We start from the raw sequence: 26,845 nt of genomic DNA, 5'->3' as shown, positions 1-26,845 counted from the left end.
TAGGGAAATGAACAACAGCAAGACCACAGGATACAGAACACAAAACCAGTTCCTACCAGTTAAGTTGCAATATTGTTTGTGTTTGAGATGCCCACTTCCATTCCTTAGCACTGGGGCTGGAATCTCAAACCATATTTAAGTGCCCAATCACGAGAAGCTAATTTTGCTGCAAAACTTCCAACACTTACATCTTGCTGGGGTGTAGGATGCAATGCAAGTTACAGCAGCTTTAGATGCCATAGATGTTTTCTGTTATTTGGCAAAGCTTTCTGCTTCAGTCTGCTCTGCACAAAGAGATATACTGTCTACTTCCCAATTAATCATCATCTTTGTTTAGGCCAGAGGAGCCACAATGGAAGGACAAGATTCTGTTCCTAATTAAGACACTGCATTCCATTTAAATAACGAGTTAGTACTAGCATAACACAGAGTAAAGCTCAGCCAGGAGAGTTGTTTGTTTGTTTGGAATCATCTCAATATTATTCTCTGGGAGAGTTCAGATGCTTGAGCAGAGGATAGAGAAGTTGGTGATCCGCGGTTCCCAGATACATTCGCACCACAAGGGTGCTATCAGATCTTACTGCTGCTATGCCAAACAGCCCCTCAATTCTTTCCTTCTCCAGAAGAAAATGTACATGACTTAAAAACACCCAGCAAGTCACTTTTACAGGGCACCCCTTACATTTCATCCCAAGTGACATTATAGGTTCACTTTATTACACTTGGGGAAGATATGGATCAATGTAAAAAACAGCACTGTGGAACTAACCTTAGGAGTTGTAAAGTAACCATAAAAGAATTTTCTTACTTTTGTTAAGTGAGACAAATTCTATTCTTACCTGCAGTGAATAATTTCTCTCTACAGCTGCTCACCTGAATGGAGCTGCTGCATATTAACATCAGAACACATAGAGTACAGAAGGACATGACAAATACCTAGTAAGCCTCAAGCTAAAAGAAACTTTAAGCAAAGCAGCGCCATTTTCCATGAGGTCTGTATCTTTTTGTGTGTTTTTTTTAAGTAATGAATTGCACTAATGATGTTTGCAATAAGAAGGCAACTTATTAAAATTTATGAAATAACAAATACATAACCATAACTTGGTTTATAATAATCAGTGAGAACTAGTATTAACATATCAGCACTGTAGCAGCTCCTGCACTTCTCATTTTAAGTACCATCCCATAAGACTTGCACTATCTGTACCTCCTGTTTTAATTTCGTTGTTTATTATAGGCACTATGAGGGTGAAGGCTTTGGCTCTTAATGTTTCCTGTTATTTTTTTTACCTCATTGCCAGCTCCAGGCAGAAAGGTTTTGACTTTGATTGTCTTTCCAGGTGCAGGAAAAGGAGATTCCATCAAACTCCTCATAAATGGATAAACCAAAGCAGCAGATATGCCCCTTCTCCTTTCAACCTCATCCAGGATCTAATCCATTAGTAAGACACAAGACAAAAAAGAGAGAGAACAGGTCAGCACCACATACACTTCTGAAATATCTTCTGACACACACGTGCCTAAACACACAGCAGATCTAAGTTTAATTTTCATTTTCCATACATTTCTGCAATGCCATTAAAACCACAGTATTTGACCCTACAGTAAGAGTGACTCATCTTCCAGTTACAACATGAATTTCTTTCATGCATGCAGTTGAACAAAGAGACAAGGAAGAAACAACAAACCTGAAAGGCTGAAGGAAGATCAGGCATGGCAAAATGGGATCTATATTGTTGGGATTTGACTCAAACAACAGCGTGAGCTGAAGAACAGCAAGATCAACACAAGCCTCATGTTCACAGACCAAGTGAGCATCAAGTCTCAGTTGTGAACCTGAGGTTTGCATTAAGGAGCTCGTTTTTCTCCACTGTGACTATTTGGGCAGGAAAAAGCCAGACTGGCAAGAAAAGCACCCCCAACATCCTATGGTGCCATCAGGGCTCCACCAGGAGAGAGCTCTAGGTCCAGGCCTCAGCCATGGTGACAGCAGCCACTTTGCACTCTGCGCCAAGCTGGAGCCAGATGTGAGCAGCTTCATGAAGCATGCCCAGCTGTTTACACTAGCTGCCTGTACTAAGGTCGTTTTCTGTTTAACATAACGCAGGGCTGGCAACCCAGTTCTGAAATGAGCAGATGGAACTTCTTACAGATAGAAAGAACTATTATTTTCTTCTCCTTTTGGTCACATGGAGCAGCATAAATTAGATCACAGCTAAGCTTTCCCACATTAGACAGACCATATAGATGATAAACCCAAAGAAGACAAGAAAGCAAGCTTCAAAGCAGTTAGTGGTTTGACCTGAAAGACTGATCTTCTAACCACCATTCGAGACCAAAAGGCTATGCATGTGTTGGTGGATCTAAGCCAGGCATTTTCCCTTGTTTCTCTTGGAAATGCTTTTTTCACTGAAACAGAATATTAAAATATATTTTATCACATGCTGGTGACTTACGATAGTAATGACACCAAATGCCAACAGAAGCGTTCATGGGTGCATAGTTTCTCCTTCCTCTTCACTGCACACTGAAGGCTGAACTCTAAAGCAAAGCTACAATCCTTGTCTGCAGAAGTGGCAGATAACCCCTAGTTTATAACTGACTAGGTCTGGAAGTAAGGACATCCATGGTTCTGAAGTCTGTCTTAGTGGTAGCTATTATAGCAGTGCACATAAAAGGCTTCAAGAAAGATGAAAATAATGCTAGTTATCCAAACCAGCATGATACATATTTTAAAACAAAGAACTCATTTTGCTTTCCTGATAAATAATACCCAAGGTTCAGTATCTTGTGGTCTTTCATCAGTCACATTTTTTTCTGTAAGATTACTGTTCCTTGTTTTGACTAACATTGCAGAGGGCACCAATACGGAATTGTGCAATTAGAAAGAGACTGATTCAGTTTTCAAGAACTGCCTCCATCCACATCCGTCTCCAAAAACAATGAAGAAGCTGAGACTTGAACTCTTCCTTCTTCCTTTAGAAGCTGTTTCATCTAAAACCTTTCCAGCTGTGCTGCTTGGAGTTTCTGCTTAAAACCTGTACTAAATCCAGCCCAGAGAGCAAGAGTCTGCACCAGGTCTTTCCAAGCACCCTACTCTCACCGTGGCACCTGTACTTTCAGGAGGTGATCAGCTCTTTGCAGTACAGTACAAATCCAGTGGGGATTAGGCCTTTTTGTGGCCCAGCCCCTCCCTGAGCCCATAACTTAAAAAAAAGCATGGGTGTACTACAGCCCCACTCATGGACTCACATGTAATGCAGTGGGAGCCTCCCCTTCTGCTCAAAGATCAAGAATTTGAGAGCCTGCCTGCAAGGTCAGCTGGGATCTGCTTCTGTTAATACCTGTGAAATCGCACCTACCAGTCAGCCTCCAGTTGACTCTGACTGGATGAACAGACATTTTCAGACTGCAGATTTAACTGGGAAAGCAGTCTATTTGCAATTTCAGTTTGATCATTCTTGTCTGTCACGGACCTTATATCCCAGCTGCAGAGATATTTGGTGGTAAGTAGGATGCTCACATTTCCATTTTTCATGCTTTCTGTGCTTTTCCCCCTTCCTGAGGTTTCCTTTGAAAACTGGTGCATTATCAAAATTAGATAAAAACATGAAAGCAAACAAAGAGCCTCAGGACCTCTCTCCACAGTTTCCTAGACTGTTACTTTTTTGAACTGCGTTATCCTTCCAGAATAATGAGTGCCATTTTGCTCACGGATATCTGTGTTTAGATATGTATTATGTCTAAGGGTCACTATATAAACCCTCAGATGCAGATCGTTATGGAGGACCTCAGAAGCAGAACTGCAATTAACTACTTCAACACCACTGTTTTTCTTCACACGAGATTTGTGTTAAACTAAGTTTTATCTATAAAGGCTGTTTTGATGAAAGTCAACATTCCACGTGATTACTAGATCCTATGAACCATATTTTTCTTCAGTAGTTAATGTGTTTGTTTCAACTTTATTCCTCTACAAATGAACAAACAAAATTAACGTTTAAGTCCTGTCAGACTCTTTGTATCTGAAGTGAAAACCTCTGGCAAATTAAAGCATTCTATAAATACTGTATCAAAATTTGAATGGGGGAAGACAACCATCTGCCGTCACACATATCATCCATCTACACAGATCACCAGCAAATTCTATAGGGTACTCTTGAGTAGCTCACAGTATTTTGCAGGCCCCTTTCAGAAGACTGGAGGTCCTAAACTGGCAGCCAAAGAGATATTTCAAATGTTAACCAATCAATAATGCTTTAAATAGCCTATTTTAATAACCTTTTGTCTTACAAAAGAATAATGTTTGTAGTCCTGGAGCTGACTAGCAGTTAACCGCTTCAGTGGTGACGCAATCCCTGTTTAGCTGCAATGTTCTGCATACAGTCTTAATACTCTTACATCAAGAAATTTATTACCTGGGTAAATATTACATCAGCTTATAATATAGATTTGGATTTGTTAATGTAAAGGCTTACTACAAGATTATACAGCCTTCTCTAGTCCCTTAGAAAAAAAACACCATGTCAATGTTATTAAGAATGCAGATTTCAATTATCAAATACTCTTTTTTCTTAACCTCATTATTCCACAGGGTGCTGGAGTAAAAGTGGTACTGGCCCATCACTTGAACTGTAGATGCCAAGAGTTACAGCTCAGCACAGAATGGCTTTGGAAAACAATGGAAAAACCTCCAGTCAGCCAGATGATACAGACACCCAGATGTTTTTTGAATCAAGTTCTGCCTCAGTCACAGAAGTAATAAGACATTCTTTGATGAATCCAGTCATAGAAATACAATATCCAAAACAGCAACTATAAATATAGTTATCTCCCATCAAAGGAAGAAATTCTTCTTGTCTGTTTTATTGATGTGGATATTTCTCAGTAAACATTCAAGTTCAAAAACAACATTGTAAAAAAAAATCCTCTTACCTTAGAAAATAAGTCAAAGCACCCCAGGCGGCTGATGACACAATAGACTTCAGGTAGGCGAGGACCTTTTCCACTTGGCTGATAACAGTATAAAAGAGACTGAAATTACACACTGATTCGGAGCCGTGCAGAAATATGCCTCTCTCTATGATCACATAGTTGGCCATCATGTAGCGTCTTTCACTACCCATTTCTCCATCAAAATAACTACTTTCAGAAAAGCATTGTATTTCTCCCTTAAGCAGTAGGCTAAAAAGTGTAAGTAGTGCTTACCCACTTTGGAAATCATGGCACACTGGAGCTGTATTCCAACTTTGCTCTGGCTTGAAGCCATAAAAGCACATTTTAACTATGGCTGTAACTCATGTCTTATACCACCTTTCTCTGCTCCTGCTGAGGCAAGGCCACCCCAGGACCATACACTGGGAGATGAGAATTACAGTGCTAGGAAAGTAACTATGGCTGTAGTTCTCAGTTCACTCATGATCAGCTTAACTTACCGAAAGCAAGCTCACACACCTAAACAAAGGCAAGCTGCATGAGCTGAATCATTAACTTTCTTAGATTCATGCACGATAAACACGAAACTCTTAAATAAATTAAACTGTGTTAAGAATGAGTCAGTAGTGCATACCTCTTCCTCCCCAAAAAACTGTCAAAATGGTTCTCTGAAACCATCTTATTAAAGTTTTTTTCCTAGAGAAGCAAATGGTTTAAACTGGCATGACTGAAATATAATCTCTCACCATACTGTAATCTGCAACACTGTCTATGCTTGTGCAGGGAAAAGTCTGGTGGCACTACGTGTGAAAGAAGGGTACAACCACTTGCTGGATTTTGCTTATATACTAAAAAAGAGTTAGAATTAGGGCAATACCAAGCACTTCAGAAAAATATTCTCGTGGGCAAGGTTCTCAGAGCAGAGAGGCAGTCTGCCTGTGTCCTGCATGTGTACAGTGAGTGCAGATAGACACATCCATGCACCGAAGATTACCACTGTGTTTTTAACAAGTTGTGATACAGCACTGCAGTTTCTCGTAGTTGCAACTGATTTTCACCAGTTCCACAGGCACACACTTCCTAAGGGGAGTCATTTGAACAAGGCAGTTTGCTGACTTCAGGTACTGTGATACACATTCCCAAGACACAATGCAAGGAAGTCCTGGTGCTGCTTTTGGCAGGAACTATGTCCAATCTGGCACAAAGCAGCCAAAGAGCAGTTCCCCAGCAGCAAAAAGCTGAAAGCAGGGTCTAAGATGACAGACAAGCCTCCTAATTCCTTGTATCCAGCGGAGTCAGCTGTACTTGTGAAACAATGAAGAAAAAGCATCCGTAAAAGAATCACCTGGCATCACTCAGCCTCCTTGCACAGCTGTACATTATTGCTATGCAGGAGTGATAGAATCATCCCCAGAAATAATCATCACCAGAAATGCTGTGATGAAGGACCTCAGAATCACTGTTTCCATCTGCTCTCTCCCACTTGTACATTTAGCCAAAGTGGCTGATCATCTCCTGTGCATCCACAAAGAAGGCTGGAGTATTGTTTTAACCTTTGTTTCATCATTCAACTCTGCAGATACAGTAATTAACAGTCCCCTAGTATGTTTGGCATTTACGTGTCGCATCCATCAAGAAAAACTGAGGGGGTAGCTGTGCTTTTCAAATTGGAATATCACAAACTGAGTTTGGACAGTCAGCAGGTGCCTGGCCTATTACAGCAGAGACCACAAAAAATACCCGGACTAAGTGAAGACAGATGCGTCTATTTCTGGATCCAAACCTGCTCACTACACGTCACGTCTCTGAAAAAGCAGAATCCTTTTTTGTCCATATTAGGTATAAAACCCTTTCTAAAGACACTGAGTGATTATATCAAGCATGTGGGATTTTGGTTAAAATCATTGTGTCAAATCTACAGGAATGCCGAAGCCATGCCAGGAGTCTTGGATAGCTCCCAGCCAAGAGCTGTCTCACTGACTGCCAGTAAAAACATCACATTCCTGGGTCATCTATAAGATCAGAAACAATAACAGCTCAGCACTTACTCAGGATTCTGCTTTATGAAATATCATTGCTTTCAAACGTTGTAAAGGCTACATGTCTAGGAGCTCCTTGCACTCCTCATACAAGACAGCCTCCTCTGTTATTTCAAAGATGTTTTCTTGCAGACAGCACAGACTTCCCAGTGCAAGCAAATCATCCATAAGAAGCAGCACGTAAAGCCCTCAGGCAGAACCATTCTGAGGGGCATTATTCCTCAAATTTCCAGCACTGGCAACTCTTCACATAACTCCCCTCTCAGCCATTAGTTTACACTTCAAAGACAGATCTAAACCACCTGCTCATTGTGTTACAGGCTTGTCTTTTTTCCCAGAAAAATGTATGGGATAACTCATCCTTCCCATCCCCAATGTCTCACTTCTCTGCTTGGACTTATCTCCCTTAACTAGCAGAGACTTAAGGGCTGCACCCAGCCAACTGTGCTGGTTTAACCTCCCCTCCTCCCAGAAGAGAGCATTTCCAGTTTGAAAGCTGTGCTCTCCAAGATAGCTGCAGCCTTGGGAGTCCCATCCTGCCTCATTCTCTCTCCATGCAATCAGTGTGCCCAGGTTAAGGAAGCTGTGTGCTAAAGGAGCACAAGCTGACTCTGCCTTGACAAACTGCCTTCGTTTGGAAGGAGGGAGGGTGGAGAGAATGGTGTTTTGGTTTTGACATGTTTCTGAGTTGTTTTCAGAAAGCCCAGGACATTTTCAGCCTTAGTCCACCACAAATTAAAACACTGATGAGTTCTGTTGATAACAGGAGACAGATTCCCAAGAGCATGAACATAAACTGACAAGAACTTGGCCATGGGATGGAAGAGCTTAGATTTACTTCAGGGCTGATCCAAAAGTGGACAGCCTTGTTACAATGAGTTTAATCTGATGTTTGCTGAGTAGTCTCCTACAAAACCTGCTTCATCATCTGCCTTTAGCAGGTAGAACAGGCAACTTTTGCTTCTGAAAATAAGCCTAGCACTTTTCTCTGTCAAAGCTCAGCTCCCTACCCAGGTGCTTGAAATCCATAAGATGTCTTCAGAGATCTCCTCCCAGTCTGGTATTGCTGAGATGCTCTCACACAGCAAGCACTCCTGCTTTCAAATCAAGGCACTGTGCACACCCTCCAGCCACTCTGACACCTGACTCAGTGGTTTGAGACCTTAAAGAGAGAGGCAAGAGAGTAACTGGGGCACACTGGTACCAGTGTGGTGACATCAGAGGAACCAAAGCAGTGGGGACTAATGGCAACATTTCTCCTCCTGCAGTTCTTCTCCCAGCCTTTCCATCTACCTGAAGACACCCTCTGTGCAGGGGGAATAGAGCAGAAACAGACCTATCAAACAGCGTGGAAGAGAAATAACACAGCCCTAAAGTCCATCTCAAAGCAGCAGAAGAGAAGCTAAAAAGGAAAACAACAAACACACAACAGCCTCTCTGCCTTTGCAAAACACATGCATAACCTCTGGGTAAGTCTCTAGCATCCTGGGCCTGTCTTTGAGATCAGAATTGTGGATGATTCAATTGCAATTCACAGGCAGTGATCATATAACAGAGATAGTATATAAAAATATCTAACTCTAAATGGCAAAACAAATGCACGCAGTGCATAATCTCTATTTCTTTCTGCAGAGCCACAGCCCAGACACCGCCACAGAGATGAGCCTGGCAAATCAATGGAAAGAAGCACAAAAATGAAAGGAAAATTAACCTGTTTCAGTATGGAAGAATGTCTTATTTGCAGTAAAGTGGAATAGTAGTGATATGCAATATCTCAAGTATATTGGCCCATTTGCCTTTATATGAAGCTGCATACCTCTGGTATCAAGTGACCAGGAAAGCAGCTACAACATTGCCTTGGAGGTAGCAAAATGTAACTGGAAAAAACTTCATGCTATCTATGAAAGTGCAGATTGTTTGCAGTGGTACAATAGGTTACATTCCATTCTAATCCTGCTTCAAAAATGAAACAAAATAATATAAATACATTTAAAAGGGATACTGTACAGGATTTGCTATACAAACAGAACATAATTGTCACTGTATCCCTTGAGGTACTTTTGGCAGGGCTTTGGATACACAGGCAAAAAAAAAGTGTTTGGAAGAATGTGAAATCCAAAGGCAGAAAAGGAAAAGTGGGACAGTTTGTTAACATCTCAACATACCAAAGAAGAACTAGGCTGGTAGAAAGTTCAATTGCTAAAAAGTAATTATTTTCTAAGCAGAGGCACCAGAACATCTAACTCTGCAAAACAGCACAAGCAATAAGCTGGACGCTACCACACAGGGTTGGATCATCACAGTATCATAGTATCGTGTGAGTTGGAAGGGACCTTAGAGATCATCGAGTCCAACTCCCGGGTTTCGAGCCCCCTGTGTAGCGAAGTGGCACTTCTACCCCTGCGCCACAGGGGGGATTTGGACCCGGGCCCTCCGGTGCTGCAAGCAGCATCTTATACCACTGCGCCACTGGGGGCACACAATGGGTTAGTCCATCTGACCATGGAGGCTTCCAACCATCCTCCCTGGAAACATTCAAGGCCAGGCTGAATGGGGCTGTGAGCAGCTTGGTCTAGTGGGTGCTGTCCCTGCTTATGGCACAGGGCTGGAACTTGATGATCTTAAAGGTCCCTTCTAACCCAAACCATTCTGTAGTTCTATGGAGCCTACTGCCAACGACTGCCAAGTTCTCCAGAAGATGTGAGAAACTCCAGCTGAATATTATGAGCACCCCTCATGCTGGGGAATATTTTTTAAGGAATTCTCTCTGCAGCAGTTGGCTTTCAATGACTTCAGGATTTTATTACGGTTCTATATTGAGCAATACGACTCCATCTTTCTTACACATTGTGTTTGCTGAAAACTTTTTATAGTTCCCAAATTAGGGCTGTTGTGTTTGACAGGTTGGGAATGGGACTCCTCAGAGGAGATACTCTGGACCTTGTCAGAAATTGCTCAGGAAGTTACACACTTAAATACAGAGATCTGTTTTAAAGCCCAAGACTCCGGCATATAAACAGTTTCACCTGCTCGGAGTCTGATACATCTTTTCATTGTGGCTTTTATTTCAGTCTCATTTTGATCCAGAATCAACTATTTTACATGTCACAAATGTAAACTGCGTGCATGACTCTAAACTTGCTGATATTTTCAGAACTATAAAAGCCTTAAACCACCCTTATATAGTAGAAGGAAGACATTTCAAAATTTGATTCTAGTCAATGTTCTCTGAATTTACCTTATTATCCTTTTAAATAACAACAGACACACTGAAAGCTGTACTGCTGCACTACATATCGTTGTGCTTATTTACATCAGCAAGGATACGTTCTAGCTGCTCCACTTTATTATCTCTGAATCACCTACTAACCAGGCCTTCACTGATATTTCCTTTCCACAGATAAACCATGTTGTTTTGATCCACTCTTCCACACTTGGACACACAGAGTAAGCAAGCCTCTGTGATGCTACCTATAGCAAATACCGCCCACAGAATTGATAAACAAGCTTTCTGCTTTGTTAGTTTAAGTGAAATCTCTTACAAACAGAGCACCCACATACAGCAATACCTCCCAGACAGTGCATCTGCTATCTGCATGACAATGAGCATTGCCATGGGCCTGAGTAAGGACAGAGTCATGCACCAGTAGCATGCAGGATGGAGCATGCTGTTCTAACACAGCAAGTTGCTCTGTCTACTGGGAACCTCTGAAAGCTATGGAAGGGAGATGCTCCCTGCTTGGAAAGATGGGAAGGTGTGACAGTGATGGAAGAAAGGGGAAAAGGTAGAAGTGTCCATTCATTTTGCACAAGTATGTGAAACACTCCTCTAGTATTTATTATCCATATAAGCTCTCTAATGAAGTGTAGTCCACTGCCATGTGGATAGTACATGAGCTGTCTCATCACTTGCAATTCTATCCAAGTGATGATGAGTACTGTCTAGCACAAGGATGGCCAATGGCTGTATGCATTGTTGCATCCTATCAGTTATGCATAGATGGACAGCAGAAGCCTGTTCACATTTTGCTTCACCTGGTTTAATAAACTTTGAAAGTCTTCTGCGCAGTTCCCTTTCTCTCGCAACACATAAGCATGCTCTGTGCTCTGAATTTATCTGGTGACCAGTCTGTTTCCCCAGTGATGAGTCCCACGATGAGATAGAATTGTGCAGCAGGTCAGACTGGGTATCCTTACCAACAGCTAATCACCTCTGATCATGTGGACACAAAAGGAGCCTCAGAGCCTAGACCTCCTGTCACAGGCAACACCTTATTGTGTGGCCCTGAGAAATTGCTGACTGTGGGCTGCCCACCACAGTCATCCTACTGGGCAGGGTGGTATATTTGCCTGCAACACACACATGCTGCAGTTATTTAGGCAACACTGGCAGAGAGCTTTAGAGATGTAAGCAGTTGCACAAGAAATAAACTTTATTCACAAATGTTTAGAAATAGCACATTTGCTGTTGCCTGCAGCGTTGTGGTATTTCTGCTGCTGTTTAAAAGCATATGATATAAAGAACTTAAAAGGTAAATGCTCATGGAGGAAACTTTCCACATTCCTATGAACTGCCTAATGGACTTGGGATCCATTTGATTCAGACAGACATTTTGAAGTCTTATCTTAATACAAGTCCTTGCACTTCCAAATCTCAGAGGGAGCAACCCAGTTTTGTTATAAAATAGCAGGAGACACCCTCAAAGTTCAGACTATAGAGATATTGTTTAACAGAATTACACAGTTTGAAATAAAGGTGATGTACTTACCAACAGCCTCCTGCAATAGCCAAACCTCCGGCTCCCATCTTCCCCAGTCAGCATGAAAGAGAAAGTCTCACTAGAAGGAAGAAAATTGTCCTGATCTTACTTTCAGAACTGCAGCCTAAGTACAAAGTAGTCATTTGAAAAGGGGTTGTGCTTTATCCCATGGGAGATGGGATAACTGCCGTTAGAGACTGGAAGGTCTTGTCTCCCTCTGTCCATCATCTGGACATAATTTGAGGTAAAATTCCATCAAGAGTAAAGTAAAAATGCCTGCACAGTCCTGGACAACCTAGTTATTTTCTTAGTAAAAGACATAGGTGCTGAATTTCAGTGACATTGCAGGGTCTTCATAGTGCAGAAGGAATGAAAGAATCAGTTTTTGAGAGCAGCATTCAAATGTTGCATATCCTTTACATTTTAGTTACATCTTCTTTTGGACCGTGCCTTGTTTTTAAAGGGAGAACTCTAAATATTCTCTCAGAGTAGAGAAATCATTTGCTAATCTAAAAATAATACAGATTCACAATGGGTTTGTGAATTTGCATATGGGCTGATAATCGTTCCTGACTACTTTTTTGCAAGTTTGAAATGGCATTATATAAAACAGTCCTTCTTAATGCCAGGATTTATATAATTATCATAGAATACACTAGGGATATCTCGTTTCACGAACATGGGCTCCTGGAAAATCTGTCTAGCAAAGCAACAGCAGAAGAGGAGGAATGCTGTGCTCCTCACTTTGAGCCAGCAGAGGTGCCATGCAACATCAGGCAAGCACTCTGGGGTACATGAGTAGGGCAGGTAGCGGGCAGGGTCCTTTTTAAGGTTTATTTTAAATACTTCATTTGCATTTTTGGATTCAGCACTGATAGAAACCTTCAGATCTTTTCCCTTCAGCCACAAAGGCTTGTGAGTTGGGCAGAATGGGGAAGAAAAATAATACAGAACCTAAAACGAATTAAATACAGCTGCTTGAGCCTGAAGTGGCCAAGACTTAAACTGCTACTTCCATAATTGGGCATCAGCAAGCCTGTGGCTGCTCCAGATGCACTGCATCAGCACTGTGAGGCAGAGAAGCATCAGAAGATATACCTGTTGTATTCAGAGACAGGGAGCCAGTCTTTAGCATCAGGAAAGCAGAATTGAGGGATGGCCTTGAGACGCTCCTCTGCTTCACGCATTTGCTTGGTTGGCCTTTCTAGCTGTGAGGGATAAGAATTGAAATTAAATCAGTTACTGTTAGGTCCAGCTTCACAGCACTTCTCAGGAGTCAAGGGGAGGTGGGGGGTTTGCTGTTGAGCTCTGAAGAGCAAGGACCCATCAGCTGACTCCTTACTGGTGCTTGGCAGAGTGAGGCATGACCCCAAGAGAGGCTTTTAGAAGCTAGAACAACACAAATAATTACTGTTAGTTTGCCTATGTTAACCCAAACTCCCCTGTTGCACAACATCCAATTAAAACGCACTCCTATCTGAAATTTCTTTCTGCTGCCAGAGTAGCCCTAGCTCAGCAAAAGTCTTTCCATTGACTTCAGTGAGTTTTGGAACAAATCCCAACAGAGCTAAATGGAGTCAAAAGTGAAATGTTTAGAAACTGAATTTAAACACAGTATTTAAAGCACCTACAATCAGGCCAAGCTCTCCAGTGCTGGAAATGATAGTTTTGGAAACAGGGAAAGCTTTCTGCCACCTTCTCAATGCTCTTTTCTTTCCCCAATTAAGAAATAGATTTCAATTAATTTTCCCACTTATTCACATCATTGATTTTAGCAAAATAAGGATCTTAGAAAGCATTTGGAGTAAGCTGTATGTAAGAATTTTTTTTACCTTGGGAAACTGATATGTCACTTCTGGGAGGTAAGTGTTTTTAGAGGGCTTCTTTTTCAGTGATACTACCACAAAATATTCAAATAACTCCCGTTCCTGCCATTCAATGAGCTCCAGTTCCAGGGTTCGATAACTCGGAGCTCTCTTCAGCATTGACTGGATATGCACTAGGCGCTGCGTATGAGCTAGCGTTAAAAAGAAAAAGACAAAAAAAATGATACAGATCATTACCTGGGAATATAATGTGTGTGAGCCACAGCCATTCACAAAGAACTTCCAGTTTGCCAACATATTATTCTAAGCACGTTCTCCTTACAAAATCAGTCTTTCATACTGCCTCACTAATTCCACGCATAAATCAAAGCACTCTCCAAGCAGTGGAGTGATGCAACACTAAGTCACTGGAGTCATTTGTGGTTCATAACTATTATACTGCCAAAGGTCTGCTTTTTCTTCATGTCTAAGACTATATTATAAGCTCTTCTGTCAGCATGCAATTGCACTAGAGCCTCCAGCATGACACTTCACCTCAAGCCTGACTTGCACATAGTTTACACTGGTGAAAAATGGTTCTGTGGTCACTGTGCAGCACAGCTCTGTGGGAACAGCCCCGATGCAGTGATATTTCTTCAGATCTCTCTGGTGGATGGGTCAGTCACAGCATTACCAGTTCTGATAGGCATTAAGTGAAAAAGGCTGCTTGCATATTCTTCCCACCTCTTCATACCTGGATCTCTGTGCAATGGCAGTCAAACTATTAGCAACACAATTCCATCCTGTAAGGCTATATTTGTTGACACAGTTTACAAAAGGCATGTTTCCCCTTGCAGTAGGGAAGTAAGATGTCACAAGCACTTCATCATAGCAGCAATTAACCAGCAAGAATAAAAGAAACTACTCTGATACCAGCTGGCATACCACTGGTCCAACAACAAGAATATAAATTATTTTGATAGAAATGAGTCATGATCTGACTGTGCAAGTAGGGAAGCCAAATCCCAAGAAAGAACCTGCAGCAAATAGATAAGAAGGCTTTCTCCTCATCTTATTACAATGGTTCTACATACCTGTGGGGTTTTTATCACCTCACTTACTAATAACATGATAGATTTTTAGTAATAAGATCTGTTTTTGCTGCATCTGATTTTTTTATTTTATTTTATTATTTTCTCTATTTATCAGGAGTCTTGAATATGAGACACTAACTTACTGGCCTGACTTAAGTGTAGTTTGTGCAGGTACTACATGCTGACAGAGGAATTTCATAGAAACATAGAATGGCTTAGGCTGGGGGGAACATTAAGGATCATCTAGTTCCAACTCCCCTGCCATTGCCAGGGTTGCCAACCAACAGGATCCCATCCAGCCTGACCTTGAATAACTCCGGAGATGGGGCATCCACAACCTCTCTGTGCAACGTGTACCAGTACCTCATCACCATCATTAGATTCCCGTTTTTCAAGCATATCCAGGTCTTTCCATATGGCATCCTCTCCCTTCTACTGTGTCAACTGCACCACTTACCTTGGTGCTACCAGAAAACTTGCCGAGTGTACACTCAATTCAACTGTCTATTTCATTGATAAAGATGCTGAAGAGTACTGGTCCTGAGACAGTCCCTTGGGGGACATCACCCGTAAATCAGACTCCACCTGGACATACAGCCATTGGCAACAGCCTTCTAGCTATGATGAACCAATCAATTCCTTATTCAGCTAATAGAACAGCATTCAAATCCACCCTCCCCCAGTTTTCAGAGATAAGGGTGGGGTACAAGATCATGACAAAGCCTTGCACAAATTCAAGTTGACAACATTAAGTCTTTCCTTTGTTCATCAGTGCTGTCGCTCCATCACAGAATTCCACCAGATTGGTCAGGAATGATCTGCCCTTACTGAAGTCATGCTGGCTGTCCCAAATCAGCTCCTCATCTTGCATGTGCCTTAACATCCCATTCAGGAGAATCCACACCATGACCTTCACAGACACAGACATGAGGTACACCGGCCTATAGTTCCCTGGGTCTTCTTTTCTCCCTTTCCTGAATACAGAAGTGAAGTTTCTCTTTTTCCAGTCACCATGAACTTGTCAGACTTAGCCTGACAGCCACGATTTTTCAAATATGATGGAGAGTAGTCTGGCAACCAATTCATCCAGTCCCTTTAGATCTCTGGGATAAATTTCTCTAAATTTCTTTAAATTCTATAACATCTATAAATTCTATGAATTTCTATAATTTGCAGACTGTAGACCTATGAAAGAATATAAGAACTGCTATGCTGGATCATACCCAATACCTTGACTCCAATTGCAGTTAGCAAGTAAGCACTTAAAAGCAGTGTATGAGTAAGAAGAGAGCTTATATATCCAACCTCACTCCTCTAAGTTTGCATCTGGTAGCTATTCTGGAAAACAGCAGCATCCATGAAGTGACCAACAAAGGAAACCTATCAAAGGTCCTGTTCTTCATTATATGACACATTATATGATCTTTGTTAGATTCTCACAGTTCATTTTGTCTGTGCTTTCTACATTCATGCTCCTGTGTTGTAAATTTTTGCAATAATGAACATAATTCACAAAGGAAAATACATGTTACAGACAGGAACAAAGCTCAGTAGTAAGAGATTACATGTTGACAGGGTCTGTGACAGTGTCTGATTAAAAGGTACTGAAAGCACTCTTACCTTTAAACCTGTCATCTGAGTCACTCTCACTTTCACTGTTCTCATCTGGAAAGGAGATAGAGTGATCAGTTAATGTGAAACCAAAGCAAACATGAACTCAATTTACTGTGGTGAAACGGGAAAAACACATCACACACTGAACCTTGTGATCCAGACAATGCTCTCTCTGGAGTTTTCAAACATCTTGAAATTAACAGTTTGAGTAGGTGTTCAGATTATCTTTCCATTGTAATGTTACCGTTCTGCTTGAGAATAAAAGCTTCATGAAAACGTAGAATTAATTACCCGCTGTAGCAAACCGTTGCACTGAACCCCAGTCTGTGTAAACCATTCCGATACTTTTTCAAACTTGCTACTTATTTAAAACATAGTTATGTACTTGAGAAGTCAAGGGAAGCCTTATGAACCTTACCTGTGTAGTATTTTCAACTGGCAGAACTGACCAGACTGAGTGAGAGTACCATGCAAAAGTAATTTTACAATAAGGTGTGTTTCTGTCACATTAAAATTTCATCATACTCCTACTCCAAACACAGCCTGAATTTCCTTCAGGAACCATGTTTTTCCAGAAAGAATCTGAAGTACAGGCAGAGTTATATTCACACACTCATGCCAGGAAAACATACTAACGAATTATAGAGTTAAAATTAGGAATTTTGGAAAAAACTTACAGACATAAACCACTGAAAATCTGAGCTAAGAACAGGCTGGGTGAGTCTCGCTGGTCATGGGATTAACAAGATAGACAACAGTGAAAATCTGGCTTATTTTTAGCTCATTCCCATTTTTTTCCTCTCACAAGAAAAAATTATCATCATTCACAGCAGAAAGCTCTAAACAAAGTTGAGCCCGGAGAAGATTTGAACAGAAGAAGGAAATCTGCTACTCCTGCAACAATCAAATGGATTCACTAAACTATGATGCGCGTTTCGCACCTCTCAGGGATGCAGTCTCAATGTTGGACATAGAAAGTTTCTTCAATCGTTTTTTTCCTCTTTTTGCATTGTAGATGGAATTGATTCTCTGGACAAGCTGCAAAATAGGAAAGTGAACAGTCAGAAAGGCAAATCACTTTCCTACTGGGAAACTTAATTAATTAACCAATCCAAACAAACAGTTTATCTACAGATGACAGACTAACTAGACACCCAAGCCCCTTATCAGTTCAAAGGGCTTTTCTCCCTTATTTTGAATCCCATATGCTCAAATACATTATTTGTATCTCACTGCCTCACCTATAGTTATATTTTCAAAAAGAGAGAACTTCAAAATCAAGATCCTATTTTCAAACATGAGTTAGACATTTGCAATAAAAGCATCATGAGACTGAGTGTTCAAAGACATCTGTTATCCTCTGCCACTGCATTTCTCTCTCTTGGAGAAGGAGTTGGCTTTAGGTTTTTAAAGCCTTTACACCTACAGATTAGGCTGCTGCTTTGAATTATATCAGCTGAGGGTCTGGCCCATATGGACTCCTCCCACCCTTTTCCACCTTGTGCTTACTGACCTTCAAAGGTGCTGCATTTACTTTCTCCAATCTTATCTACAAAATTATTTTGAAATTGGCTACTGGTGCTGGCTAAAGCCAGCAGCAGCCAGAATTTTAACTCCTGGTAATCATCTTTATGACTTCCTTCCATAGGGCTAATATGGATAACAATCTTCTATCCAAAATAATCTGAGATAATGGAAAATATTCATGTTTAATAACTTTAACAAGAAACTGGGATTACCAAAGATTAGTAATTAAATGGTATACTATAATTTCTGAAGAGTCAAATATGAAGCAATTCATCTTCATAATGACCTAATGAGTCAGTAACAGTATATTTCATTCCATAGCAGCTTTATGCATATTAGTATAATACAATTTGTAAAAGCTGTTTTACCTCCACTTTAAGAGGGGAACAGAGTAAGAAACTAATTTGCCATAGGCAGAGTAGAAAGTCAGTAACAGAGCACAGGTTTGGAACAAATTTTCACTCAGTTCTTCCAATGGCTGAATCATGCTGGCTATATTTTAGCAGGAGTGTTAATTGAAACACATACCTAATTTTCATGGTAAATTTTACATTTACTGCATAGCTTCTCTTTATACTTCTACCAAGCACAGAAAAAACTACACAGATCTCCTCCCCTCTATTTCCAAGAGTACATAAGAATGTGGTTGGGTACATGATGCACAAATAGCAGTGGCAGAATCCCAAAGGAACTGGGACTGAAAATCAGAGGAGCTAACCATAACTAAATTAACCATAACTAAATCAAAATCAGTTCTAGGGGAGAACAGAGGCCATCCTGTGAAATGTCTTGCTGGAATCCTGTACTCCCTTCACAGGGTTGCCCAGTACTTTGTCTGCTTGGGTTGTTTCACCAATAGTGAAGCATGTACAGCAGTGAATGAAGTCCAGGCTTTTTTAAAGCATTTGGATATGGTTTCATAAAGCATCCGTGTTATCTTTCCTTTAGGTTTTGCATCTGTGGAGGCACAGGGTAGTGACGCAGAACAGTTATTTATCAGGTAAGAGTTTTTCCTCTAATAACTAATATTTATTCAATAAAAATGTGAGATTACCCAGTAATATGAGATTCTAGGAGCTAGAGCTGTCAAGAGTAGAAATAATTGTGAGATTTCTGATAAAATTCTGAACATTCATATAGATAAAATATAATTTCATATGGGGAGAATATCTATTCCTTACATGCGACAAATATGAAAAACTGGATACAAAAGTAACATCCAAACTTTCCAAGTTTTACTCAAAACCAAGAAGTATGCTACTCTATAAGTTACTCTGTAACTTCCTCCACAGATGTATGCTCATTTGTGCAGTCAAATAGTGTATTTCATGAAAATAAAATTATAGTAAATAATAAGGACATAAGACTAATTTCCTTCCTTTTGATTGCTTTTGGCTTAGTCAGAATTTCAGTTTAATGGACAGGAACACAAAAAACTCCATCCACTCACAGTATTTACAGATGCATACTTTAAAATACACTCTAATACGAGTAGGAAAGAGTTGAATATACAATAAAAAACTGACTCTTCTCACAGGCCAACAGTGAACTTACTGCCTGTTCTCTCTATTGCTACTGAAGGTCTGATTGGTCTTTCTGGTTGGTATCTTTGGTTTGTTGGGTTGGGTTTTTTTGCTTGTTAGTTTCTGCTTTTTCTCTTACACATCTCATTTTGAGTTGGAAGGAGTGAACTCCTTGGCAAGTAGAAAATTATTTCTCGCTTCACATCCTTCAAGACAACAGGGTTATGAGGATGGGGTAAGTTGTAAATAAATGCAGGAACTCTTTGCAAAGATAGCAGTCAAATGTTTGCACGTGCAAACCAAGTGCAGGGTGCACGTAAAAAGGAATATATTTTGTCTACCAAGAAAAAGAGCTTTCAGTAATGGCTAAATGTTGGATAGGAAATTGGAGATTGTTGCAGGCAGGTGACCTATCCCCAGCATAAGTATGTTTGTATTTGAGGCCTTGCAACCAAAGAACCATTTTCTGGGACAAGATCACCCTGCCAGTACCTTTGGGATCCTCCTGGCCCGGCGTGTAGACAGCAGCTCACTTGCAGTACTCAGACTGTCCTCATTCAGGCTGGAGGGGGAGGAGGGAATGCCAAGCTGAGCCAGCAGCAGCATATCATCATGGCTGTGCCGCTTGGGTAGCCGTGGTAAGCGGTGGCTCTTCCTTTCTGACCAGTTCCCAACACGCAGAGACTGGCTGCCGGGCTTTGAAGGTAGCTGTGGAAACAAGAACAGCTTGAGCTCTTCCCCTCCTCAGCAACATTTAGTGCAAAAGAAGCTCTGTGAGTAAGTGGTGGCTATATAAAGACATCACGCCAGGTGAGCCACAGCTCTACAAAGTAAGTGTGAAAGGAGGGCTAAAGGTCAAACTGCAGAGATGGAAGTCAATATCTACACCTTTATCTAAACTTCAAAGAAAAAAATAAACTGCATTTGGCTTTGAATTTCCACACACTCACATCTCATCAACACTATGAGTGTTCAAACCTAACCTAAAGTTTGGCTGATGTCAAAATACTGGACCATTTATAATAGTTGGAAGGCTTACCTATTGCAGGGTCATATGATCTGGAATTAAGTGTAGGATGTCTCTGCAAGTGTGGGTTTTGCATCACAAACAGAATGTCATCAACAAAACATCCTTTTTTTGTAGCTCATGACTTAGTGAATTAGAAGTAACAAATGCGAAAGGAGAAGTCACTGTGGGATTCAAGATTACCACAAGCCAGTGTTTGAGGTCTCTGCTTACCACAGGTCTGCATGCCAGGAAAATCTACAGCAGTCTATACTTTAATGAAAACACTTTTGGAGATGATTGGTGAAAGCCTGCTGACCTTCTGATCCCTTCTGTCTTGTTTATCATCTGAAGTCATGTTGCTACACCAGCTATGTTGCTATGCTGGAAAAACTGGCTGATTTATTGTTGCCAAAGCTGCCATTTTTCAGGAAATTGAGCCTGTTCTATTTTTGGTCATTGGAGAATTACCCAGGCCCACAGCTGACCTGCTCTTAGTGTCCCTTTGCTTTACGAATCAGCAAAATGACACTGCAATTATGGCCCTAATGGAAAATCCTGGCAGCCTTGCAAGAAGAAGCTACCAGAATAAAGGGCCCTGTTGTGTAGATACTAGAAAATACTTACTGAGAAATCTTACAGAAGTCACTGTAATCCATAAATTCTTTGATCTCCATAAAACACAGAAGTGTGGACAGCATATTACTGCCATGGACCTATATGGTTCTTATCCTACTCAGACATCTTTTTGGATGGCCTAAATGCTACCACAACTACTGTTAACATACATGGTACAGCTCCAAAGAATTGTTCTTCGTAATATGTCTCTCACTACAAAATTATCTTTCTCCTTACTCTACCTGATCACTCACTTTATACTCTCTATTCACAAAATGAGAACCATTGGGGTTGAAAGGGACCTCCAGAGGTCACTTCCCACTTGCTCCCTTTTCAGTAGATTAGCAGAAAACACTTCTGTTTTACAGATGGTGGGATAAGAATCTTGGTAATACTTTTATCTCTAGGACTGTGGTACCCATACGTACCCAAATACAACAAGGGAAAATATATTTTGCTGTGATCTAGGTCAGTTTACGACACAAAAGTTGACTCTTGCGACCTTTCATTAAAATGCAGATTTTCAGTTGATTCAGTGCAAAACATTAAAAGGAAGCTTCAGATCTCAAAATTAAGCATGCAATAAATTTATATTTTTCCTTATGAACACAATGATCCCACAAACCACAAAGCAACCTGGCATTTCATAGCTTTCACAGAAAGCACACCGCTTTGGAAAATTCACCACAAAGCTGAAAGTCTGCAGGTGTTTTACTTTATGCTGCCAACACAGCTTATACAGCTCTGTTAAATGCAGACACTCTGCTTTTTCTAATTATGCTATTATTCATTTCTTCACTGGGAGGGGGATGGAAGAGGTATACTTCGCCTCCTCCATCTTACAAGAAACCATGCCACATTACACACTTCATATTAACAAGTCACAATAGGCCCCGTGTAATAATATGCGGGCAATATTAAGAAGCTGACCACTCCCTCCCATCCTGCTAAAAGCCCCACAGCAAATGTTGAGGTAATTCACAAAGAGGCACAACCTACACAAAAGACTTAGGGCCAGATTCAGCTCCTCAAACAGCTGGCAGAGGGTTCTGCTTAAACTCATCTGGCCATAGCTCGTCAGGACTACTCAAAACAGCAACCAGCTTCTGCAGTGCAGCACTGAGACTCACAACTGCAGCTGCCAAGAGCACTCACAGCAACAATTTATGGATCTGATTGCACTCCTTTTCCAGATACCCTTTTTCATTCAGTACAGCTGCTCTTCCTCCTATGCCATGATTGATTCTCTTGCAACAGCTTTAAACAAGCTTTCAAGAGCAAAAAGAAATGTGCCCTCATGCCCTGCGACGCCACGCATTACCTGGGGAGGTGATGTGTATTTCCTGTCCTGCGAAGTCCACATCCTGTGCAAAGAATCTAGGGAGTTCTCGGAGAGCTGATGGGATTTTCGACCCGCGTGACGGCCTTTCAGCTCCACATCCTCATACGGGTTTTCCTTGGATGACTCTCCTTCACATTTTTATTTTTTTTTTAAGAAAAGAAAAACAGAAAGGAATGTAAAATTAAAATAATAATAATAATAATAAAAAAATCATGTGAACCAAGTGAAAAACTTTTAGAAAAGCTGCTCAGCTTTCAGCATGACTCATCCCTCTCGCTGCAGCTGGAAGTATTTGGAGGAAAACTTGGCTATGAAGACAGCTTTTTTTTTTTTTTTTTTTTTTTTAAATAAAATGCAAAGATTTCACAAGATGTGCTTCTGAGCATCTGCAGCTGTGCAAAATTTATTGATATATAAAAACTAAGGCACACAACTACGTGAAAGTATATCGGTAGATTTTACAGATCTATAGCGGCCACTCGCAGGGTGGAAAGAACAGCAATAAATAACTGTTCTCAACATACCACCCTTACACGTGATAAGACAACTTTTATTTGATGCTACTTTCACTTCTGTCTTGCCCAGAGAGAAGGCAGAAAAAGAATAAGTGCTTCAGCTCAGCAGTGCCGAGAGAAGATTGGAATATGTAGAAGATGAGGGAAGAATTTCTGCACCAACCATGCTGCGTCCTCGAGGGGTTGTTTAAAATACATCATACCTTATAGCTAAGCAGCCATTCATTTCAGCTAATGTGAAATTACTATCTCCTGGAGGGGTATTCATCTCACCCCAGCTACAGAGAGGTCTGATCAGTTAACCACTAAATATGAGACAAATGAGAAATAACTTGAAAAGCATACTGCAATCTTTGTCTTTTCAGACTTTGAAAACCAGAAACAACATTTATAGTATGGATTTAAGGGAGATCCAAGACTCTTCAGCAGCCATTTCCATCTAAGGACTGGTGGAGCAACTCATCATCTTTCCAGGAATTCTGAACTCAGTAAACCTCTCACCAAACTAAGAAGCCCAAAGTTGAATGAAAACCATCAATAAAATGAAAGTTTTCTGTCCCCTTCATCAGCCAGTGCACGATCAGTAGCTGGCACAGAACTTAAGGCTTTTCAAACACAGAGCCCTTCCAGTTTTCTTAACACCTTAACTAGAAAATTATCCCAATAAAATCATCTGCTCAAATTTAAATCCTGAACTTGCAGAACCATGAAACATGTGGGAAATTCAAAGATTCTGGACAAGCTGGTTTTTGTAGTTTTATCTAAAGATCATTATAGAACTCCTGGGCTTAGTACAATTCATATCACAAATTAGACTACTATGTATAAGCTTTAGAAGAAATCCAGACTTTATTGCATACTGTACTAATCAAGAATTGAGGACAGAAAACTACAGCATGGTTTACACTTCACACTGTTCCAGAAAATATTCACCACTTCTACAGAGGTGACAGCCAAGGTAAAGTTATTTTGAACATGAGCGAGGCTTGTATTAATATCCTGCCCTTTTGACTATCAGTTTTTTTTTTCTAGACAGAATATTGTATTTCCTGGTTGCACACAAGAAAACAAAACCAGTTTGCGCCTTCTACTTTACTGAAACACAGGACTGCTTGATTCATCAATTACAGTGATAAGAGCTTTCACTTAGCAAATTCACACATTCATGTGTTACAAGTAAAATACAGTGTTGCTTCAGCAGTGCATTATACTAAGATTTCTAGTCAAACATAAGGAAAGACTGAACGCTTTAGCATTGTTTTAATTAGAAGCCTGAATGACTGCTGCTCTTGAAGAATGTTTGAGTTGGCAGTCACAACCTATTATTTCATCCAGAGGGAATCTGATTCTAGGGGCTGCACTATCAATAGTCTGTCCACACGCTGCGTGGAAAGAATGCCTTCAGGTGCAGGAGGTATGCAGAGAAAAGACCTTTTGATGAACAAAATGAACAGAACAAATCTGAAGCAACAAATACTCTTTAAAACAATTCAAAGCCGTGTATGTCCTTACAGGACTATGGAACAGATTAACTCATTCTGCAGGAAGAAAAATGAACAGATATTGCACAGTAATTGTTGCTTGTAAGCACTGCAGTTTTAGATACAATAATCAAAGCAAGAGTCAACTTTGCAAAGTGCCTTGACTTACTCACGGCTAAATGGATTGCACGAGCATAATAAAATTTCTGGTAAACCCAAGTCAAGTATAGGTCAAGCAAGAATTTTAGAATGGATTAGCAGATTTCAAAATACTCAGCTACATCAGACAGTGATTAAACATACGCTTCCTTGAGAAAACAAATCTTATTGCGTTAGTCTGCTTACTGTCTAAACTCCCATGAAGAAACAAGTTCATCAGCTGAAAAGAAATTTTTTCTAAAACATACAGCATTTTATAAGTTTACGGTGATTCTCCTTCCAAGACATCATGGAAACCAGAATTGTTTGAACCCAGCTAAACTCAGCAATACTAACATTGATATAAAATATTAAGTTTAGAAACAGACCAGGAGAAGTCTTGGATGAGAGGGGAGGGAGGAGCAAGAAACCAAGAGCAGAGGCTGCTTTTCTGACTCAGATCCTCTACCAGAAGAAAGCTCAGGCCAAATTCCTCTTCAGTGTAATGCGGAGGTCAGTGGAGACAGGACAGGGATTTTAACCCTTTCCCTCTTAGCCTTCTGATTCTTCTTCAGAAGCTGGGTTTGCCATTCAGTAACACTTCCATTTTATTGCTCTCATTTACTTAAAAATAAAATTATCTCTGTCGTTTTTTGGGGTTTTTCTTTCTTTTTTTTTTTTTTTTTTTTTTTTCAATGATGTCTTCATATTAAATATGGCTCATCTATCCTTTAAAAAAAAAAAAAAACAAAAAAAAAAAAACACAAATAAAACCCCTCTTTCCCCATGAAATTTCTGGCATTGAAACAATCTGATCAATCTGAAAAAACCTGGTTTTGCTGATTTGGCATTTGAACCAAACATTTTGCTCAGTCAGTGAATTAATGGAGATTATTATTATTATTTTTGAATTATTATTTAGTATATAAGCTGTTCTTGGTGGATGAGACACGAAGATCATACATGCAAGAAGACACTAGAAAGCAGAAATCAACCGGTTTCTGGGAGTCAAGAACCCCGAGAAACCCAAGACTAGAAGCAAGCAAAAAAGGTGTGTGAGTTTCCTAAACAGACTTAGGACAGCATACAACCCCATCCACGTTCACAATGACACCCTCCCATAGGCACAAAGGCCTGGGGACAGGTGGCTACCAGCAGGTGTGGGACCCACACCAGAGGAATGGCAGTGATGGCAGCTGCTGCTGCAACATGAAAATGAGAAAGGCTTCCATATAGCTGAGTTGGTTCCAGAAGTGTGCAGCTTTGATCACTGCCTTCCTCCTCAACACCATCACTTCTCTAGTCCCAGAGACCAAAGCAAGGAACGTTTACAGTCTGCAGGCTGTAGTGGTTTTGCGTTCATTTGGATTTGCTGTAAAAGGAAAACACATTTACAATGAAAGAGTAAAGTAATGTTCTTGTTTCTTCCATATGGATGTTTCTATTGAATGCCAAAAGCAGAGAGACTGCACACTATACGGCCATGCTTGTCCTAATGAGGTTGATCTAAGTGCTGCACAAGAAAAGAGCAGACAAATTCTGACTTCAAAGAAAGCTGAATCAGACCCCCAGAACAAATATGGTCACATGGAATAGCAAACTTCTGGTAATTAATGTCTCTGATCACCAGCCCAGCTCACAGAGTCTGATCAGTTCCTTCTACAGGCTTGTTTGTTTTCCTTTTTTTTTTTTCTTTTCCTCCAAGTTTCCCATTCTCTTAAATTCTATGTACTCAACTGCTGAGTAAACACAGGACATCTATCTATAAGACATTTATTTTCAGAAGGTCTCATAGGCAATTTACCAATTTGCCCTCAGGGGAAAAGGAAAAAAAACAGTAGAAATAGCCAGGGACCTTTGGAGAAGCCATAAGGAATACAGTGCCTTGAGCTTAAGCATCAAAGAGTTTCCTCTAGTGGTTGCAATTCCTCCATCCATGACGCTCTGCAAGTCAGCTCCACCGAGTCTAGAGGCAGCACACAACATTCCTCTGCTCAGCCTCTTGCATCGTGGCAAATGGAAAGCAGAGGCAGATTCAGCAAGCCTGCCTCATGCTGATAAAGGAAAGTAAGATCGAGGGGGAAAGAACAACAGGTAGACACTTCCCTATAAATAGCAGAAAAGAGGGAAATGCGTCTTTTCTTTCTAGATTAGAGAGACAAGTGGCAGTTACATAGCAATGAAAAAGGCTCAGTAAATGGCCTTAAGTATTGTGCCTAAATTAGGAGCCAGTGCTTACATAGAGAAGATGCTGTCTCCAGAGAATGATGCTGAAAGCCCAGACTATGTGGCCAAGGTAGGTGGTGTCAGCACTTCACAATAGACAAAGTGTCCATTTCCTGTATGCTAGGGCTTGTGCACAAAATACAGTGCAACTAATTTATTTTACATTATAAAGAACAGGGAGATCAAAGCTTCAATTGCCTTCACAGGGAAGATTTAGGAACA

The 26,845-nt window shown here is 40.6% G+C and overlaps 1 protein-coding gene across 8 annotated transcripts in view; it reads right to left on the bottom strand.

The window, feature by feature from the left end:
* Positions 1 to 26,845, bottom strand: part of DENND2B (DENN domain containing 2B) — a 143,470-nt gene that overhangs the window by 17,567 nt on the left and 99,058 nt on the right. For all 8 annotated transcript variants that reach the window (XM_072337415.1, XM_072337413.1, XM_072337419.1 and 5 more), the window contains 9 exons: positions 22,243 to 22,391; positions 19,790 to 20,005; positions 17,189 to 17,285; positions 16,254 to 16,298; positions 13,567 to 13,751; positions 12,833 to 12,942; positions 11,744 to 11,813; positions 4,936 to 5,013; positions 1,291 to 1,431 (listed from right to left, as the gene is read on the bottom strand). In XM_072337415.1, coding sequence (XP_072193516.1) covers positions 1,291 to 1,431; positions 4,936 to 5,013; positions 11,744 to 11,813; positions 12,833 to 12,942; positions 13,567 to 13,751; positions 16,254 to 16,298; positions 17,189 to 17,285; positions 19,790 to 20,005; positions 22,243 to 22,391 — 1,091 coding nt within the window. The remainder of the gene's footprint in view (positions 1 to 1,290; positions 1,432 to 4,935; positions 5,014 to 11,743; positions 11,814 to 12,832; positions 12,943 to 13,566; positions 13,752 to 16,253; positions 16,299 to 17,188; positions 17,286 to 19,789; positions 20,006 to 22,242; positions 22,392 to 26,845) is intronic.

Source organism: Excalfactoria chinensis, chromosome 5 (genome assembly GCF_039878825.1).
Source record: "Excalfactoria chinensis isolate bCotChi1 chromosome 5, bCotChi1.hap2, whole genome shotgun sequence".
Classification (NCBI taxonomy): domain Eukaryota; kingdom Metazoa; phylum Chordata; class Aves; order Galliformes; family Phasianidae; genus Excalfactoria; species Excalfactoria chinensis.
This window is presented reverse-complemented; position numbering and strand designations above follow the sequence as displayed.